The sequence below is a fragment of the Apteryx mantelli genome, chromosome 2, assembly GCF_036417845.1.
Source record: "Apteryx mantelli isolate bAptMan1 chromosome 2, bAptMan1.hap1, whole genome shotgun sequence".
Classification (NCBI taxonomy): domain Eukaryota; kingdom Metazoa; phylum Chordata; class Aves; order Apterygiformes; family Apterygidae; genus Apteryx; species Apteryx mantelli.
The window spans coordinates 118,817,588-118,838,935 of NC_089979.1; the positions used below are offsets into that span (position 1 = coordinate 118,817,588).

A 21,348-nucleotide genomic window follows, 5' to 3' on the forward strand; every position below is an offset into this window, starting at 1 on the left:
TGGGAATGACATTCAAGGATAAAATAAAATTATAGTAGAGTTTACTAAAAAGATGGAAGAAACGTTGGTGTGTTACAGAAAGATACCAAACAGGCAGTGAGCAACATGCTTCAGGGACAGCAAAATGACATTTATTGAGAGGGAATGGAGAGAGGAATGTAGTAAATGTTTATATAGGTGTAAATCACTGTGGCGAATGTGAAAATTAAAAAAAATGGGAAAGGAATTTAATAAAGATGGTAAAACTGTAATGGTTTGTTGCTGTTAGATTACTAGGATGTTTCATAAACTAGTAGAACATGTTTTACATGTGTCTAACCTAACAGGAAGCTGTTATAAAATGGTATAAAAAATTTAAGCAAAGCTTATAATTTTGTAGCCAGATTGGGGCGATAAAGCCTGGATGGATGAAATTACAAAGCTGATGAAAAACTGGCTGGACCACTAGGCTCAGAGAGTAGTGGCCAGTGGTTCAAAGTCTAACAAGCAGCTAATTACAAGCAGTGTTCCTCAGGGACTGATAGTGTGGTCAGTATGATTTAATGCTTTTGTTAATGCCCTGGATGACAAGATGCAATGCACCTTCCTCAAGTCCACAGATGCCGCTGGATTGGGTGTAGTGGTTGACAGGCTGGCAGGCAGGGCTGCAGTTCAGAGGAATGTTGACAGGTTGGAGAAATGGACTGACAGGAACCTCCTGAAAAGACAAATGCTAAATCCTGCGTTTGGGATGGAACAACCCCATGTAGTAGTACAAGTTTTGGGCTGACTGTCTGGGGATCAGCTCTGCAGAAAAGGGCCTGGGAGTCCTAGTGGACAGTGAGTTGAAAGCAGTGTGCCCTTGCGGTAGTGAAGGCTAACCGCATACTGGGCGAGTGTGTGGTTGGTAGGTTGAGGGGTTGATGGGATGAGATCATCCAAAAAAAAACCTTACGAAATGCTAGTGAGATAGTAGGTAAGAGAATGAAACTACAGTTGGAGTAATTGGACTGTGAAATATTCATCTTCCTGATTTTGATACAAGTGGCTTACTTGTAACTATTTATGGTGTTTTTGGGCTTGCATGCCCTCCCACCCCCAAGAAGACTTAGTGTTTTTCTTGTTTTGCTTTGGGTTTTCTTGATATTGTTACTTTTTTTTTTTTTTTTTTTTTTTTTTGCATTTGTGGTGCATCCTCTGCTGTCTGATTCTTCCTGAAACTCGGCCAGTGCTGCTGGATCAATACCCTGTGCGCAGATTAAAGTGGTGTGTGTTCCTTGAAGGGTCCCCAACTGTAGGCAGTGTGTTTGTATATGAACTAACATGGCTTTTTGACATAATAGCAATGTGTAGAATACTAATAGACATACCGAATGTTAAATATACCACATGAGGCACAATTGTGACTGTGTGTAGATAGGAGCCTAAAAAAAAGCTATCTTTTTAAGATGATAAATCAACTTGGTGTTTGCTGTAAAGGGGCACAGTACTAATCTGTGCTCCACTCTTTTAAAGAGAGGCTTATAGAGTTTCATCAGGGACAATTTAGTCAAGGCATAAGAGGAATAAAAGGTCTGTGGTGATGGTGTGACACTGCCAGGGTCAGAGGGGACCAAGGAGTCACGCTAGATGCTCATTCTTATGGGGAAGAATAAACTGCCTAAGAAGAAGAGGTAGCCAAAAGAAATGAGCACTGAACCCTTACAGGAGAGTAAATAATGATGGGGGCATATGCCTGCTTGAGAGAATTTGGTTCTCACTGTATATGGCAGGGTGAAAAAAATATTTGACCCTGTCAGCGTATAGCTTCACCATTGTTTGCAGAGTGCACTTTGTGGCATAGTGACGATGGAAGTGATGAAATGCTGAGAAGCTCTCCTTGGCATCTCTTGCTAGTTAACTCCTGTGCAGAGATTGGAGAGGGGCTGTAAACTTTCCAGTGAGTCTTTTCACTAAATTCAGCTGCCTTATACTAATCTGGTTGCCCACCTCTAGGGGAAAAAGGGAGGAAGCAAGGGTAGAGGTAGGAATTTCTTTTGGTAATACCAGTTTGAGAACTTGAACATGAAATTAGGAACCTGTGAAAGGGAGAGAATTTCCAGCTGGCAGCCTGTGAGCCCTCTGCATTGTACCAGCCAAAATGGAGCAGGGAGTCTGCACGGATTACGGGACCTCTAGCACCACCCCAGCATCTGAGGCACGTCTGACTGTCAGGACTAAGGGGATCAGAGACAAGAACGCTGTGTCGCTTTTGACTGGGAATAGGAAGGGCCTTTTTTCCTCCAGCACCATATCTCAGGGGCATTGATGGAACTTGTATTTTCAGCTGATCCACGAGGAATGTGAATCCCCTCAAGGAAAATACTGTCGTAGCAGACCAGGCTTGGGCTGACTGTGGGAGTGGAAAAATACAAGGTAGGACTGGCTAAGATGGCTTTTTGGAAAGGCTGGGAATGGACGCATCAAAACTTGTGTAGCTGTTCCCTAGATTATATAGAAATCCAGATCTCATGCTAAGTGAAATGTATCAGTAGCTTGTACAGGAAGGTGAAATTAAGATTAAACTCAGTTTTAGGACAAATCAGTGATCTTCATGGACTGCTCAGAGTCTGATCTGGGAGGTGAGATGGTGCAAGCAAATGCAATGAAGAGAGACAACTAGTTATACAGCTGAGCAGAAAACTTCTCCCCTAGGAAAGGCATTTTGCAGTGTATGCTGACTACACAGTAGTCTATGATAGACAAAAGGCTCCAGTGCCAAGTGGATAATGTAGTTTATTTTATGAAATAGAGGTAATTTGGATTAAGAGAACTGGGAACATAAGCCTTCACCTGTTGTACTGCAGAAAGAAGTCTCAAGCTTTCTTTGATAACTTGTGGTCAAAGCAGTGTTGCTCTGTTCAGCAGGATGGAGAAGTTAAGATTACAGGATTTTGGGGGGTGGTTTTTGTAACTCTTATGAGCGTTATCCTTCCATTTTCCTGTTTTTCTGTGCATTTTTTCCATAGAGGGAGTAGAATAGGTTTAACTTCTACTCTGTATTGGGAAAGATAAACGATGTTTAAATAACTGGTAAAACTGTATTTGTCCAATTTGAGTTATCACCCAGGAAAAGTGGCAGAAGAAATGAAAACCTCACCAGCTGGACTTGCCTGTAAACAGGCAGGTGCCAGTCTGAAACAGAGACTAGTGTGAGGTGAATATAAGCCCAGATGCAGCCCAGCAGTTGGAGACATCCCCTCAAAGAGGCCAAAGAAGGCTTCAGGAGAGCCTGGCACACAGACTCGCTTATTTGGACTCTGTCTTTGAGCTGTGCTTGTGGTGTTTAGCTGACTAATAGATGTTACTCCTTTTTGAAGGACTGCCTCTGCTGCTGCAAGTAGTATTGGTCCCACTGCTTTCCCTTAAATGTTGCTACATGAGGCTACTTTTAAGGGGTTCTTGGAGAACCTTCCTAAAACTGGAATCTTGAGCAAAACACCAGTACATCCATAACACACCCTCATCTCCCACCTCTCAGAAGAGTGTGCTAACCATTGGTGATGTACCACAATCTGTAAGAAAAAATCTGAATGTTTCTTAAAGCAAGACTAAAGCAAGGTGTCCTAGCCCTGTGAGTGCCTTGGCCACTTGATTATGCGTCTGTCTAGCTCTTGTGCTCCAGTGAATATCTGTAAATAACTTATATAAAATGGAACAGTCCTAAAGATGAGAATAACTCCTGAGGAGACCCTTCAACCTGATGTCTAGGAAGGTGGTGGTAGTGAGGAGGTTAAGAGGTTAAGTCTCCTCAAACAGAGCAGAGACCTGAATTAATCTCCTACATCCCAGGCAAACATCTTAACTGCTGATCTGTTGGAGGAAAAAGGCATGGTAACTCTCTTACTCAAATCGCTGGGCGAGTCAAGCCCAGTGTCATGTTTCCACCAGTAATTGTTCATCTCACTCCATCGAAAACAGATTTTCATAGTTTTATATTGTAATAAAGCTGTCCATGACCACAGAACTGCTGTTTTATGAACTTTTTTTGCACTGCAGCCCTCAAAAGAGAGGCTGAGTTTGATCATCCTAGGGGTATACATGCAGCAATGACTGTCTTTTGTTGTTTTTATTTAACCCGTTTCTCAAGTATATCATAGGCTTCCTTCCAGCTTTTTAAAAAACCCATGGTATTATCTTGCTGTAGCAAGTTGCCAGCATGTATAGTACTGTTAACTTTGCAATTTGAGGTTATGGCTCTACCTGTCCCCTGCCCATAAGTATGTAATCTCAGTAGTGCCTCTTCAGGGAAAGTGTATGGGACCATCTAGGATTTCTATTTCATTTGTTAAAACAGAGAATAATTGCAGCAGCTGAACTGTGTGAATGTCAGACTGCAGCTCAGAGAAACAACAAACATCCTGCTCACACCACTAGTTAAAATATAATTAATTTTTGTAAAAGAGGATTTGGGGAAAAAGCAGAAAGGCTTTTCTCACACAAGCTTGTATTTCCATATTCGGGAGGTGTTGCAATTATATATAATAACCAAATGTTTTATATAAATTTATTAGGGGAGAAGGCATTGGTCAGGCAAATGTTGAAGAGTTATGTTTGAAATAACCAGTCTATTTTTTGAGCGGAGGCCCTGTAATCCCAGAGGTGAAATGCTTCAGCCCTGCTGAAACCCACTAGAATAGACCTGTCCACTTCAGAGCACAAATAAAGCATTAGATATAATGCACTGAATAAATCTTGCCACGCTTGCTAGTATGTAGGAACTTGATTAACTGGATGTTATATCAGTGACTTGGATCAAAGTTGTCTTTGGATAAACCAATCAGGTGTTGTGGTGAAACACAAGGTGGAGGGGTGTTTTCTATGAATATTAGTTCTAAATATATTGCTTAAAGACTTACAGCAGTGGAGAGGACTGTATGGTCACTAAATGAAAGGTACTGTAAAAGTGTTCTGTATATACTTATGTATTTCTTTACACCAAACAAGTTTGTTGTTGCTATTGTTAGTTTTACTGTTATAGCTATTGTACAGTAGATAAACTGAAGCTTGTAAAAAGCTGGTGACTTTGGACAAATTACTCTACAAGTCAGTGGCAGTGAAGACCAAGGAAAACAATCCTGTTGCTTCAATTGTCCAATTGTTTCCTTCCTACATTTACAAGTATGAAGCAGTGTTGTTATTTATGGAAACAACAGGGGCTGCTCATCCGCAGAATCCAAAGATGACTTTATCAAACAAGGTATTTTAGAGAGGCTGTGGCCCAGCTATTTAAAAGCAGTCATGTGGTGAGACGTGCCACATGTCTGCTTGACTTACCTGCTGCATTTCAGCAGCATCCTGCCCTGTAGTGTGCTCTAAAGCACATGTCTTCAGCATAACGTGATGCATAACCTATCCTGTTGTTCATAAACTACTGTTACAAAGTAGCAAAGCAGCAAATCTGACTGCTTCTCATAAAGTTGGTTAAAACCTCTAAGACATTAAATAGAAACGAACCATGATAATGAAACCTTTCTAAAAAGAAAAAAAAATGTAGAGGGTAAAAAGGAGAAGATGACTTTTTGCTCTCAGATGTAATAGCAAAAACTAGAACCAAAGTACTCTGCTAAAAAGTATTCCCAACTTGACTTTGTGTGGGGTTTATATGCCAGAAGGAATCTACCACCCCAAACACTGACTTAAGTTAATTGCATATTTATTATGCAAACTGTCACAGGTTAATTAATACAAGTCTCTTAAAATCTAAATACACACCTGTATTTTTTGGAGCTTATAATTCAAGAAAATATTCTCAGACAGATTTAGTCTTGGTGACAGATATGTTGGGTATCTTTTCTTTTGTGTTTAAAAGCAATCAGTGAAACGCAGTCACTCAAAAAAGAAAATTAAATCCAATTTTAGATTCATTCAGACAGCAGGGGTTCTCTTCTCCACAGATTCTTGTTATTATTATGTTATACATAATCATAGCTGAGTGCCTTCAGTTGTGACTTAAGTGATGTGAATAAATTCTGTCATTTGTGGTTCCTGCTCTTGGATCTTTCCCCAGAAGTGGAATTTTGTGTGCAGTTTTTTTTTGGTTGCCTGTTTTATTTGCACGCATATTATATTCCTATAAATACATTCCATTATCCTCTTTGGGGAATGCTGAGGCAAATAAGTGCGTATAGGTACACAAATATTTTCTCTCTTTTCTCTGTCCCTTCCCCCTCATTTCTGCTTTGTTGAGAAAAATGAGGTTGTGTGGGGAGGAAGTAGGGATATTTTTGATGGCCACGTGGTTCCTGACTTGCCTCTTAGAAACAGCCAGCTCCTGCACAGGTGAGCTTTATCCTTCTGGAAGCAAGTTTCAGTGGGTGAGAGGATCAGTGTTGATGACCTTGGTCCTTTTCTTGGATACTTGTTACAGTCTCCTTGCACAAAGCCGTTTTGAACATCCTGAAGGTAAAGACTGAGACTCTGAAACTTGGGGTACATTGAAGTTCACCTTATGTCTCCTGAATTCCAATGGTACAGATTTTCTCAGTGTATTGAGATTGAAGCTTGCATTAATCAACCTGCTCACGGTACTTATCCTGCTAAAGTCATATGGTAATCGAGTTTTCTTCAGTAGTGTAGGATTTCACCCAGAGCCTACTCATCCTTTTGACTATTCAACTTTCACAAAACAGACAGATTTAGTTGTCTACCAGTGTGCTGTAGTTCTTCACCTTCATGTGAAACATACGTTTTACTTCCAAGGAAAGTGTGTGGAGAGTAGCCTTTTGACTTCAATTGATAAGTCCCGTTGACAGTCCCTTTTGCTGTTTGACTCCTGATAGAAGCTAGAATAGGCTTTCATGGGTAGTGAGTGAGGGACTGAATTTGTTACAGTCACTGGGGGGATGTGCATTACTTTCTTTTCTGTTCTCCCTGGTTTCCTGTGGAAATGAGGTTTTTCTGTCACACTTTCTGCCTGCGCAACCCTATCCTATTGACTTTTTGAATCCATTGGCCAATTTTAGCTCTATTTGACAGTGAGGCAGATGCTTTAAAGATGTTGAAGTTCTACAACTTTAATGACTGTTGGCAGCTGGATAGAGGAGAGGGATGTAATTAATGCTTGTACTGATGAAAAGGCTTCGGTGTGTGCTCAACTTTTCCTGGATATCAGGCTTTACTAGCTCTGTTGTGAATACAGCTGCCTGCTTTTATACTGTGCAAACATTACTGTAGTGCTTCTATAGGTGGCTTTGCTTCCGTGGTCTGTCTTGCTGGAGTGCTTAAGAGCCTTAATGAGGCTTCAGAATGCCACTGAGCATGCCCATATTGATTTTGCAGGCTGATGCTACCAAATATCGAAGTGCTGCTAATTCTGGGAGATTAATAAAGAGCTGTGCATGCGGACAAAAATCTTCCTGTTCTCTCACTGTTCCTCCTGACCTTGATTCCTCAGCTCTTCTCTTCTTACAGGGAGGCCAGCATCTGCTGCTTGGTGCGTGCACCTTGCTGTAAAGATTACAGCATATTGGGGTGCTAACCCTTCTTCTCTATGGCACAGATGTTCCTTATCTCATGTAGCCCTCGCCTCCCCAGCTTCTTTCCTGGGACCCGGGGTTCCCGTCTGGCCTCCGGCACAGAAGTACTGCAGTGTCCCACCACTTTGCTGGGGAGCAGGAAGAGCACTGTGGGTGGAGGGGAGCTGCCCATTTCTCCCCTTCCCCTAGAAAGCCCGTTCAGGCACTACCTTGGTGTGGGGGACACAGAGGAGTGAGGATGAGACAAACAAGTGTGATGGTCCAATTTAATCTGTGGGATAGTTCTGTCAGTTTACATGAAGAAGCCAGTTTGACTTTGATAATTCAGACTTTTCTTCTCATGAATGTTAATTTCTTACCTTTTTTACCTTAAACTTCTCTATTAAAAACCTGCAGAAATAAATAAGTTTTGCCATCTGGACATAAGTGCTTGAAAAAAAAAAAAAAAGCCTTATCTTTGAAACTCCAAAGAGTGTCTACTTGGTTTTGAGCAGCTGGTCTAAGATAAACCACCTTTGTATTGGGGACATGCAACAAAAAATACATTGTTTTTAAAGTTTTAAATTTATAAAAAGTGTGTGTCTAGAATAGGCTTAAATATGATGTATGTGCAAACTTAGAAATTACATGCTTTAGATTACTACTTTAATTGCCTTCTGGACATGAGGTTTAGAACTGACTTGTCAGGCTTTTACAGAATAGACTATTTTTATTTTGAGTTATTAATCTGAGGCAGAAATGGCAAATGAGAAGATGTATAGCACAGTAATATGGTCCTTTTTAACATTCCAAGCTTGGCCCATAATGATGTTTATAGATGATCTCAGGCGAGTTTCTGAAAAAGTATGCAATAAGCATGTGTTTTTTTATATATATATATTTTTTTTCTATAGCAAGATACTTGAGCATTACTTTAAGTGCAAGTCAGCATGTCATGACTCTGTCTTCCTGCAGCTTAATCTGTCTCTTGGGGTACCTTCAATCTTTTTGAAGACTTTTGTGTCACTGATCTTATAAATGGTTCTTACCAGCTGTTAGAAATATTGAGGTAGCCACCATTAATTCTATTACACAAAAAGAATTAATGTATGTATGTGCACAGTATTGGTCTATGCTTTGTCTAGCATGTTTTTTATGAATCCTGATTTTTTTTTTCTCTCTTAATGTGTATAGTAGTTGTACATGCCAGATGCATTCATTATGGCTATTTTTTCATAATCATAATGTGGAATACACTGCCTAATTATCAAAACAACAAAACCACTGTAAAACAGGAGATTGCAAATTAGTGAATACTACACTTCTGATATAAAATATTTGAATAAATGAGCATTTCTTCAAAAATACAGAATGCTTTTGGAGTCTGCAGACACTTTCACAAACAATCATCTTTTGGCTCCTGACTTAGTAAAACACCCAAATCTTTCTGAAATTAAACATTTTTAACATAATTAAATTCCTTGACAAATATTTATGAATAATATGACCCCATGAATCAGAACAGAACAAATACAGAACTTTTGTTTACAAAACTACTTAATTGATCAAGAGTATTTTTATTACTATGTACCAAGCCTTTTCACTTTCATGGACTGATTTTTGATTTGTAAAATGTTCTAGAAGTAGCCATGAATTCTCAAACGATACTATCACCTTGTATAGCTGGAATACATGGAGCAGAGGCTCTCTGGAGGGTTGTGTTGGTGGAGGTGAATGAAGAGAGATTATTTGCTTTAGCTCGTAGTACAGAGAGTTTAAATGGCTTGGCCGTGTGTGACTCAGAGGAATATGGGAGCTTTTGCTTCCCAGTTCTGGACTTAGAATACATATATCTGACATTTGTTTCATATCTGCAAAAATTATTTTAACAGTATGACATGATGATATGGGAGGAGGGGAGACACAAAGAGGAAATTTCCCAATGAAATTTTCTTTATATTTTTGTTCCAGTGAAATGAAGCAGAAGTTGGATGAAGAGGGTAACAAGTGCAGCATCCTTTCCAAGCAGCAGAAGTTCAACGAGCACTGCTGTATTCGCTGCTGTTCCCCTTTCACGTTTCTTATCAACAGCAAGCGACAGTGCCAAGATTGCAAGTACAACATCTGCAAGAGCTGCAGTTCTTACCAGAAGAAGGAGAAGGCTTGGATTTGCAGTGTCTGCCAGCAGGCAAGGTAGGAGTGTATTGTTCAACTGCTTCATGTAAAGCAGCTGTGGCCTGACCTGAGTTTTTTTCCTCTGTTTGTCAGTAGTTGACACTGGCAAGATAAGACATGAAGTACCTGTTTATGCAGGTGTTGATTTGTTCCTCCACTGTTTGATTACCTGTTGCATTACCAGGTTCTTTAGCTAGACTGATGAATCGGCCAACAGTAATTAGTCTTAGTTTGTACAGGGCTGTGATCTTGTTAAATATCTAGGTTGCTAATGTAACCTGAGCACAGATGGTCATAAGGCAGTTAATCATTTTTCAGCAAATCCCACTGGTGTGTGGGGAGGGGAAGGAAGAATATTAGTGAATAGGTCATCCAGCTGTGAATGTTTTTTGGAGTGCTTTTCTAAATGGCAGGTTTATTGGTGGGGATGCTTTGGGTTTATTTTGGCAAATAACTGTTCAAAATAGCAGAGGAAGCTGTTACAGTTCTTAACATCTGTTGAGAAAATGCTGCCAGGCCTCTTATTTGCAGAGGGTATCAGAGTGATTTACTGTCTCACCCTTTTAAGGCTAACGTAGCCAACACATTTAAAGATAGCACTGGAAAAACAAAGCTAATCCAAGCAAACACATAACAACAACAAAGGGCTTATTCCCTGGAGGGTGACTCTGATCATCCTTCCTCTCTGCATTGCAGGCCAGGTACCAAAAGCACTCTTAGCTGTGATAGCACAGTACTCATCAAGACTTTTTACTCAGACAAGCAGAGTAAATGAAATAGCCTGGTTCCTCATAGTTTGGTTTCTAACATTTCTGAGTAATACAGCCAACCAAATGTGAGAAAGATGGCTGTGTATTCTCAGTCTTCCCATTTGGTGGTAAAAGACGATAAAGGCAACAGCCCAGTTCCTTTCCAACCCTCTACAATATTCCTGGGCTCACCAAACACTCATTGGTCCCACTTGCTTCTCATCAACACCCACTTGAATTTTAGGCTTTTACATAGTATCCATATATGAAGTGTGTGGCCGTTGACACAGGGCCTCAAAATCATAGGGATCTCAGGTCATCTCAGATCATCTTATATTTACTTTTAGATGGTCAGGTGCTTTAGTTCTGAGCATCTTAGTTTTGACTAGGAGCAGAATTGCATAAATAGTTGACATTAATGTTATTAAGGTTACTCATATGAATAAGGATTGCAGGAGCAGTCTCATTTAACGTGCTAAAATTAAACCAGTAATATCTTATGCCTGTTTTGGTTGTCTTTCTTTCATTATTGTGGTTGTACTTTTCCTACTGTGATGGACAAGTGGTGAAGCTAAATGAACACGCATTGTGTAGACCTATTCACTCCACTAGATAGTAATCTGAAATCTTAATTGAAAATTCATTGCTGCCTTTAAGAGCTGTGTGATGAAAACCAGCTCTTGAAAATGGAGCTGCTGTGATCACACATGGTGCCCTGATGTGCTCAGGGATGGGCTGCATCGTGCATAGGAACACTTGCCAGACGTTTGGGAAAATGATTTTAAAGTAAGTAATTTGCAGCAGCTTTCAAACAACTCCAGGAAAGGTATTCTAGCTTCCAGCAATGGTCTTTGGTTCTGCACCTGACCCACTTGACTTCTTCCTTGTGGAGGGGTGGAGAGAGCTAGAAAGGCCTTGTTTTTTTCCAAACCCCATGGAAGTCAGCAGTATCCAGCTGGAGCAGGTAGCTCAGGTTTGGGAGAAGGATGAAACATCGCCATCCATCTCCCCTCCCAGCGGAAACTGCACAGGAAAGACATGTGAGCTGTGCTGTGTCAGAAAACTAAGAGTACCTGGCACGTGATAGTGTTGCTTGTTTCTTCTCCTCCCAAATATATTTTTGTCCTTCCCCTGGTGGGTAGTGTGTGCATTCAGGATAGCACAACCATTTTCAGTGTAGCTGGACAAACTGGGAATAGCTTCTGTGTGTTTGCTAGGGTGATTTTTGCTGGGACACTGATGCAATAGAGAGCACACATTTAAAGCATGTAAAACAAAAAACAGTACTAAGTAGAGACAAATGTCTGGCTTTTGAGGTTGTCGATAGCAAAACAAGGCAAAAAATGTTTTAAAACGTTTTACAAATAAGTCAGTCCTCACGTTTTAGGTCCTCTGGCAGCTGTGAAGTGCCAGCTTCAGAGAAGGCAGCAGTGCCTGTGCCATGCATCCCCCAGGGCATCTGCTGCTTCTCTGCCTTTTGCCTGGAAACATCTTCCCCCCATCAGTGAGGAGCCAGCCAAATTACAGGATTATCTTTCCCAGCAGCGTGGAGAGCTACCTTTACTTTAGTCATTCAACCATTTCAAATTACACTTCTTTCTTCCACATCTCCTGACTTCACCCATATGGGCAGCAGAACAGGCAACCAGGTTTGTGGATGCTGATGAACAGCACTTACTATAGTTATTCATTGACTCAGCAAAAAAAAAAAGAGAAAAAAAGTCTCAGAAGAATTTCATTTCAGAAAGAAAATCTTTAGCTGTATTATAAAATGCTGTTATTTTTGGCTCTTGAAGAGACAGTGCTTTTCCCACAATCCCATGCATCCCTCATAGTCACTCACTTGTTACTCAGTTATAAGCATTTTCTTTGTTTATGAGGCCCGAGACTAAACCTGAGTAATTTTTCAGTGAATAAATTACAAACATTGCTGCTAACCATTTTGCGATGTGGTTTATTGATTGGACTGTGCAACTTGCAAAACTGTGTAGGGGAGGCAGGGCCTGGGATTCCTTAGAGGCTGCTGAGCAATTATTATTATTATTAATTTTTATTTTTTACACTAGTGCTCAGTATTTCTTGCAGGGAAAAATGCAGGGGCAATACCACAGTTGCTCACATTTCCTGTCCCTTTCTCAGTGACTTATCCCTCAGATGGAGCATGGACTATGTCCTCCTGCCCATCCTCAGGTCCTCTTATGTGTCTTTTATTTTTTCCTTTTGTGGGACAGCACACATAGTGGAGGTGGTTGTTTGTTTGACTGTGGCTTCTCTGCATGTCTTGCCACACAACAGATACCAATCTAGAAATACCTCAGAGAGGACTGCATTTTGAGGTTGTTCCCTTTTTCTCCCCATCCCTATATATTTATGCTTAGTTAATGCTGTTTAATGCTGTAAAAAGAACTTTGATGTCTGTCTAACTGGAAAAGTATCAACACTCACAGTTCAGACTTCCCATAGTGATCTGCTTGTATTCTTCAGTTCTGTTCCAGAGCAGAGCTGGAATAATCCTAAGTTTCATTCTTAATATGTATTTGGAATATGTCAACCAGTTCTGTGGTGTCAGCAGCAGTTTGTTGCTGTAGAAAAGGCTATAAAGCATTCTCAGCATAAATTACCTTTATAAAGATGGTTCATCTTATGCATTAGAACTTGAGAATCTATTTTGATGAATTACTTGAAGAGTACCTTGTGTTTAACTGCACACCATGAAATACTAAAAAGTTCCTTTGTGATCTGGGAACCAATGACTTGGCAATGGTTAAATATTTTTGAAAGTACTACATCGTGTAACCATCACTTGTATTTGGATTTAAAACATTTCTGGGAGCTGTACCCATCTCTGTAGACCTTATTATGGATCTTATTCCCCATTATCTTCCCCCAAAATTGTAGCAGCAACTTTTACAGATTGTAAATGGTTTTCTAGTAGATTCCTGCGCCAAGGTGATCTTGACACTGAAGAAAATCTGACATGAGTTAGTTGCTCAGGGCATGACCCTAATGGAGACATCTGTTCTGTGGAATTTTGTTTTTATCCTCCAAGGCAGAGATTTACATTAAACATTTATCAGAAAGCAAATATGTAAGTCAGTGTTTAAAACACAATGTTTGTGGGAAATTGGGCCAAAGAGTGTATGAGGTTAAAACCCCTGTTTCTTCCAAAAGCAGTAAACTCATCTATAAGCCAGTGAGAATTTTGGTGTTTGTAGGAGGAAAAACACTCCTTTTAAAGCACATCTCTTGTTATAATGCATCTTTTAAATATTGCAAGATTCAGCTCATTACAGAATCTTATTACTCTGAAATGTGTTTATAGCTATATCTGTATAGCGCTCTAGCTCAGGGAACTGAAGAACCTTCCTTCACTTCCTGTTTTTCAGTTTTATAGTCTCCAAAAATGTTTTGTTTTAGATTCACCCCTGGATGCCTTTATTAACATTCTGTAGTTTTTTTCTATCTTGTATGCATATTTTTAATTTCTTAGTATGTTACGATAACTTGACACAAATAATATACAATTTTTTCAGTTTTTATATAGTGCATTTTCAGCTCTTCTAAAGCTTTGCACAGTGTCTCCTTGTTAGACACTCATAAGACCATGTGTTTGGGCAGCTTGCTGCAGACTGTAAATCCTAAGTGCTCTTGCCTTTGAGTAGATTCCAGGCACAGTTCCTCTGCATTAACACTCGGTGTCATATAGGGGGCCTTTAGAAACAGGGCAAGCTTTCCATTTGTTTGACACCCTCAGGCCAAGGTCTCTCTTTGTCTTTCTTTTCCAAAGTCCAAGGAGTCATCTCCCAGAGCACCTTGCTTGTGATACTCTGCTTTCCAGTTTAACACTTGTGCTAAAAAAGCTTAGTGTGAGCCAGTAAGATGCGTGTTTTTGCAGATGATTTCTAAACCAGCCACTTCTTCTAGAGTATAGGAGAGTTATGTATGGATTCATCCACAATAAGGCATAGAAGCCTCTGACTGACCACCTCAGCTTTTCCGTAACTATTGTGCCTGAATCCTCCAGCATTTTAGATTCCCTTTTCTGGACTCACCATTTCCATATCGGATCTCTACTTCTGTTCTGAGTGGGAGTGTGTACACCTAGTCCTTTAATGCCTTCATATCCATCTGCTGTGTGATTCAGTTGTTGTCAAAGCCCTCACTGAGATGATGAGGGTTCATCATCTAGCGGCCTTTTGCTTAGCTCCCTGAACTGGGTTTTGAGTATGGCAGCATTACTTGGTCTGCAGAAAGTCACTGTTCTGCTTAAGAAAAGCTGCTTTGTTGGTTTTGGTCCTTTGTAAATGACAGTTATTAAGAGACAGAGACCCAAGTACCAGTTCTTTTTCTCCTTAACAATAATGACTGAAGAAAAACACAACCATGCTGCATAAACTCAGCCTTCATGCAGTCTAAGTAGTAGTCTGAGCTGTTCAAAATGGGTCACGAAAATTGTCACCAGGGTCATTTGCAGCACAGATTTATTTAAATGTTAATGAAGAGAACTGCTTCTTTGTTTCTCATATTCCCAATATTGGCCAAACTTGCTACACTAATTTGATTGCTGCTTTAAAAAAAGAAAGTGAGAGAATAGTGTATTTATATCTTCATAGACTTTCAATTCAGAGTTATTTTTGAATGTTCTTTACAACACTTTCTTTTGAACTTACTGTGGTGCCTGGTTGAAAGATAAGGTTCTAATTAGGCTGTTAACAATTTGCATAAGTAGCAAATGTAATTGTCTTACTGGAAGTTGAAAATGAGCATATGAATTAGATTTTCTTTAATGTACATTACAGTGAGAACTGAAGACAATTTATCAAGGTCTAGTCTACCTGCAGCACACAATACATTTGTCGCTGACTAATGTGTATTGTGATTAACACTAATGTAAAATTGTTCTGTTTGGAGCAAGACTTTTGATAACATGAAAGTTGCAACAGAAGATAAAAATCTATGTTGTGGGTAGACAGAACACCCCTCAACTAGGCTGGAACTTTGCCAGCCCCAGGAACAGTTCCTAAATAAAATCTCTATACTTCAAATGGTTTTGTTTGGAGGACCTATTTGCTGTGGTGGGCTTTAATGTCAACAGAGCAGAGTGCTTTTTTGCTGAAATGCAGTAAAGCTGATGTGTGTATAGCTTGCAAAAGGGTACATTTCCTCTGCTTAGTTTATGCAAGTTCTGGCGTAAAACTCTCTATGATCTCTACAGAAAAACTTTTGAGTCTACAGGAAAACTTTTGACCTGAGTTCAGGAGACTTGAGCTGCAGTACCGGAGGAGCTGGGAGGGAGAGCTCTGCTGCGGGTCAGCTTGGAGACCAAGTGCAGTGATGGTGCAATCTGAGTCTGTCCAAGGCTCATCGTCCTGCATTCCCCTTCCGACAATTACCCAAAAAGCCAGGCTAGTTCTTCTGCTGGCCACACAGTTAGCTGGGGAAGAACCTGAGAAGTCTTATCATACAGAATTAGAGAAGATGACGTAAAACACAGGTGCACAGGTGGAGAAATGAAATTACGACACTGCTGGGGCAGTGCTCACACTTGGCCAAAGCTCACCTCAGTGCCTGAACTCGCAAGCCTGGCATGGTTAACTGTGTAGTGGAGGCCTATTTTACGGTCAGTCATAGGTTTATTTGCTTTGTGTATCCCTGCTGTTTGCTCTGAGGTGATGTGTTCAAATCAGTATGTCGTTATAGAAAAGTTTTATGGAAAGGAAAATACCTTATGATGTGAAGTACAAAAAACACCTGCGTTTTCCGGAAGTTTCATCTCTGATGTTCTGCAGCAAGAATTGCTGGCTGAAGTTGCTTCATCTGCATAGAAGAGAAATGATAATACTTCTTTATTTCCTGTCTTTGAACTAACTCCAGAGTGACCATGATTTTTCTCATTGTCAGGGCTGAATGAAGCTTTGATTTTGGGGCTCACAGCAGCTTTCTCATCCCTTGAGTTAAAACATCCCACAGCCTAAACTAGGTGGGTGCTGCCAAGTGGAAAGATGATGTTGAGTGCACACTATCTTTTGCCTCTACAGTTCACCTTCTTCTTTTTCCTTCTGCCCCAATATTTAGGGTTGTGTATATGAGTAGTGACTGGCAAAGCACAGGGTAGTTTTGGCATGGGCCTTCGTTTGCAACTGCAGGATGATTTATAGTAGTGATTTCCTGTGACCAGTTTAAAAGAAAGAAATGGTGTCCAACCTTAGCTTTCAATAGGCACTTTACAGTTGGAATTGAAAATCAGGATGTTTATGCAACTCCCCCACCCCTGAAATTGGCAAACCCTTTAGATGGTATGTGAGAAAAAGAAGTAGTCCTAGTTAATAATTGCATCTTGTGGTTTTTTGTTGATGCATTCAGCTGTAACAAAACAATTTGTTTCGTGATTTGGCTGTGGGAAGCTAAATAAGGCGTAATGCTGGTTAGCAGTCGTCTTTTGCATTCAGGCAGACTCACCCATCTGGTAAAAGGAGGTTGAAATATCTTCTAGACAATTTAATTGAACCACAGCTTGGTATTTTGTGTGTACTTATATGAGAGTTGCATATCTCTGCTGTGTGAGACCCTTGTCTGACATTTGAGAGAACTTGTACAACAGACCTTGGAAGCTGTGACTTTGTAATGCGGATGTCAGGAAATGTGTACTTTTCCTTCTCCTGAGATAGAATTGGATGGAAACATTCACTTGCTATGTGGAATAGCAGAGAAGATATTTTTTAGCTGTGCCATGTGCATGTAATCTTCACTGAACTGATAAGGATTTTGTTCTGTGTTTGGTTGGTTGCAAGTCCTCTATATGATACCATTCATATTGTGCTTAAAAGGTTTACTACTTTTAAGCAAATAGCAATGACAATAATTTTCCTCAGCTGTATGTTCTTGTAGAAATAGATGCAATTCCTTCCAAAAATGTCTGCTACTTTATTCTCCTCCTCCCATCATCATCTCTTTATTTTCCATCCCATCTCTTTATCTCCTTCTCCTTGTTATACTGTAGGGTTCCTATGCCTTCTGGGAACTTGTGGAAGCATCAGGGCAGACACAGGCCCCACAGACTTTTGCTTACAGTACCCAAGAGCAGCAAGGGCAAGCTCTTGAATTTTGTACAGGAGCCAGGCACAGGGTAGCCCACAGCACTGGGTTTAGTCAGTTGTTCCTTGGCTTTGTAGGGAAAAAAAAAAAGTGTGAGAGAGAAAAATGCAATCTGGTTTCTTTGGTTGAGTGATCTCTGTGATTTTTTTTTTTTTTTTTTTTTTTTTGCTATTCTGATTTGTTTTAATTATTTCTCAAGTATGCACTGTGAAGAATTTCAATTCTGCTAGACAGAATAAAGCTGTACTTGCATAACACACAACAGACCACAGTGGTGCACTCTGAAGAGAAGTATCTAAAAATGGAATTGAAGAGGAGAGTAGGAAAAGAGGGGTCTATTAAATGGCTAAATAGAAATGCTAATTAGGTGATCTTTTCTAGTTTTGACTAGCCTGAGAATTGGGTGGGTGGCTGAGTGCCTAGAAGGCTGCTCTGTGTTGTAGGAGATCTGGATTCCAGTTTTAGCTATTAGCCTGATTCCTGAGTGACCTTGGGGAAGTTTCCATGTTTCAAGTTTTCCCATATGCAGAATAGACTTAATGATGCTGAGCTCTTGGAGGTCAGTGGTTGAAAAGTTAAATGTTATAGCTGTAAAGTGCTAAGTATTATTACAGTATAAATATTATAGATTGGACTTAGCTAGTTAGGCAAAAACTGAGGGACTTTCAATGAAGCAAAAAGGTGACAAGTTGAAACATAATAAAAATAAAAAGGATTCTTTTTTATTTTAAGTGTGGGCACTTATGTGGCAAGTGAGAACATCACCCCTTACACTAGCTGAGATAATAAATATTAAGTATTAGGCAGAGGTTAGAGAAGAATTTCCCTTGCATGAATTCAGTAGCGGGGATTTCACATACCTTTCTCTGCAGCTGGCTGCTGTTCCAGAGTAGCCTGGGAGGGCTGTGAGCCATGACAGCCCTAGATGGGATTGGTGACAGTTGGGAAAGATGTGAGCTTAGGAATGGTTGAACAAGATATGGCAATACCTAATTAGAGTGCTCAAATTTACAAATGGTAAAGTATTTACAAAGTAGTAAAGAACTGCAAGCCAAGTAGCAAAAAAGAAGAAAAAGAAAAAAAAAGTATGTCAAAGACTCGTGTGTTGTTCCGACTGGTTGGTTGACTCCATAATGCTTGTACCTTTATTTGTTTTTGAGTTTAATGACCCAGTTAATGCATTCCTTATTAATACAGGGATTCTGCCTGAAGCGAGTCCATTACAACTAATCTGTTGTAGGAATAGTATCACTATTCTTATTTTAAATCTGCATCAGGTGTTTAACCTGGCTAGACTCTTCTACTGTCTTTTGACCTGGAGAGGAAAGTGAGTCTTGCCTTTCATACCGGCTTACCAATAGTTTGAAGTTTTCATGTGCTTTCAAGTTGAGACAGCTGCTCCTGGACCAATTCAGTCCTTCCCTGAGCAGGATGGTCGTTCCTGTGTGTTGTGGTGGTGTTTGCTTGGTTGACAGAGAGGATGAGGTTTGCCTTTCTGACAGCCCCTCTCCTACAGAGCTTTACAGGGAAACCAAGGTAACATTTAGCACTGATGATTATACTAATCTCACCATGGCCGAGTAGCTGTGGAATCTGATACACCTCTCTAGATGTCCTGTTCTTCCTCTTTTTCTCTCCCTCTGCTATGTGTTTCTCTGATCCCTGACAGAAGGTCTCAGGCCTCTTTACATTCTCCTGAGAGGGAGAGCATGTTGGCTTCGTCCCGCGTTAACATTAGCCAAAATGCAGGATACTGTGCTTCAGAGCAGTAGGTCTTCAATCAGGCTGACTTGTAAAATTCAGAAGAGGGTTGTCATCCAGGCATTTCAGCCCCAGCTGTCTCCCTCCTGAGCTCTCTCAGCAATGTTGGGCTATCTGTTAGCCTTGGAGCAAGCTGTGCGATCCCCCAGCTTCATCGAGCACCAGCCTTTCCTCCTCCTCAGCCTTTCCTCCTCCTCTTCAGGACTACATTATGTTTACTTACCCTGCAGTGCCTTGATTTCTGAATCATGTTTTTCCCCTCTGGGTTGGATTTCTGAAATGTTCTTAGCATATTGTTGGTTGGGAAATGTTTTTCAAAACATGTTAATCTGGAAAAGCTGTTAAACTTTTTTTTTTTTTTTTTTAACATCATTTAGTTAGTTTCCATGAAAGTTCCTCTGGAAAAAAGATTACAAGGTTTTAAAAATTAATTTAATAATTTTTATTTTGAGTAGAAAAAACATTTGTGCTAGGTTTTTCATAGTTCATTTTTCTTAACATTGCATTGTAACTACTGCTAACATAATTTCTAAAAAATAGACTGTTAAGAAGAGCTAATACTTACTGAAGCTTCTTATCTAGATCAAATGTTCCATTTTGTTTTGAGTCAGAGTATCTTAGTGTTTTCATTGCACTGGATTTTTTTTTTTCTGGTCTCTATTAAATGGCAACTATGTTTAATTATTTTTAAGGTGGAAAAAAACATGTTTTGGTTATTGTGCTTTATCACTTCTTTTGTATCATAAAATACATATAATAATGAAAAAAGTCATTTTGCGGTTAGCACTCTTAAGGTAGCCTTTAGACAGAGGAGAGCTAATTTCCAGTTACATTGAGCAGTTTTAAATGATAGATATGAAAGATTACTAATTGACTTGATGTATTTGTTTCTCTTGTATGCATTTGCTGAGCCTTCAGGTTTTCTTATGCTTTATTTGTGCAACCTCCAAGCTTTGACAAAATGCAGAAATCAATACTTGCTCCAGCTGATAGTGACATTGTTAACCCTAAGAATAAAGTTAGTGTGCAGACGGTGCTACAGGAGTTCTGAACGGACACTGTGTGCATGGTCTTCTGTTGTTTTAATTGCAAAGCCTGGCCTTGGAAGTGCTGGGTTAGTTATGGCTTGTGGGGCCTGCTGTGAACTTAGAGCTGCATGTCAAGAGGGGAAACCTGTGCAGGCCAGGAAGTGTCTTCCCACTGCAGAATGCAGCACCTGCTAAGTACCACATGCCTTTAGCTCCTCTGCACTCCTCACAAGGAGAGAAGATTATACCCATTTTGTATGCCCCTCTGTCTCTGTCACAGTTAGTTGTATGCAAAGATTATTTCCACAGACCATAAGTAATTCATAATTTTTTGTGCTAAATCCTATTATTTTTATCCCCTTCTGTAGGATCAGAGGCCTTCTATGGCCCCTTAGTGTATTTTTCTCCAGAAGATTTATCCTGTTAACTGTGAACAGCTGCCCAATTATGTGTGGATAGCCTTAGAAAGCATTATAAAACCTTTGGATAGTATAGGTGTTTTTTCTCTTGGCGATAAAATTGGAAATCCTCCAGACTTGTAGCCACTAGCCGTGAACGGCAGTAATAAATTTGTGTTTTTCCTCTAGCTAATGTGCTCTGCAATCAAGGGTAGTATCCTCTTAAAAGGCTGTTGTATTACCACAGAAGTTAAAGTGGGAATTTAATTTGTCATTTTTAAAAAGCTTAACCACACCAATAAATAAATCCCTCAGTGCTCTTATTCTTCAACACATCTCTCTCTTGAAATAGATGGTGAAGCACTTGCTGCTTAGTATCTTTAATAAGAATCTGTGAGATTGTGCATTTACATATTTTGGAAGAAAGGCAGTAACTCATCCTGGTTCTGTGACCTGCAGAAAGAGAGTAGTGGAGAAAGCAATTGCCTTGTCTTTCTGCCAAAGACAAGGAGTGTTCTCTAAATCTGTATACAAAATGAAGAAAATGGCTTTCTTGTCCTGGTTTGTAGTAGCTTATCTTTTCTGCTCCCAGGCTTTTTTGAAGCCTTCTCCAGATATGGGTGCTGGAGCCTGGCTGGAGAGTTAATTATGCTTATCATACTCTCCA

General features: G+C 40.0%; 1 protein-coding gene across 1 annotated transcript in view; it reads left to right on the forward strand.

Moving 5' to 3' along the window:
* The window catches only part of MYRIP (myosin VIIA and Rab interacting protein), a 234,910-nt gene that overhangs the window by 99,303 nt on the left and 114,259 nt on the right, over positions 1–21,348 (forward strand). The window contains exon 3 of the mRNA XM_067291337.1: positions 9,447–9,668. Within this exon, the coding sequence (XP_067147438.1) occupies positions 9,447–9,668 (222 nt within the window). The remainder of the gene's footprint in view (positions 1–9,446; positions 9,669–21,348) is intronic.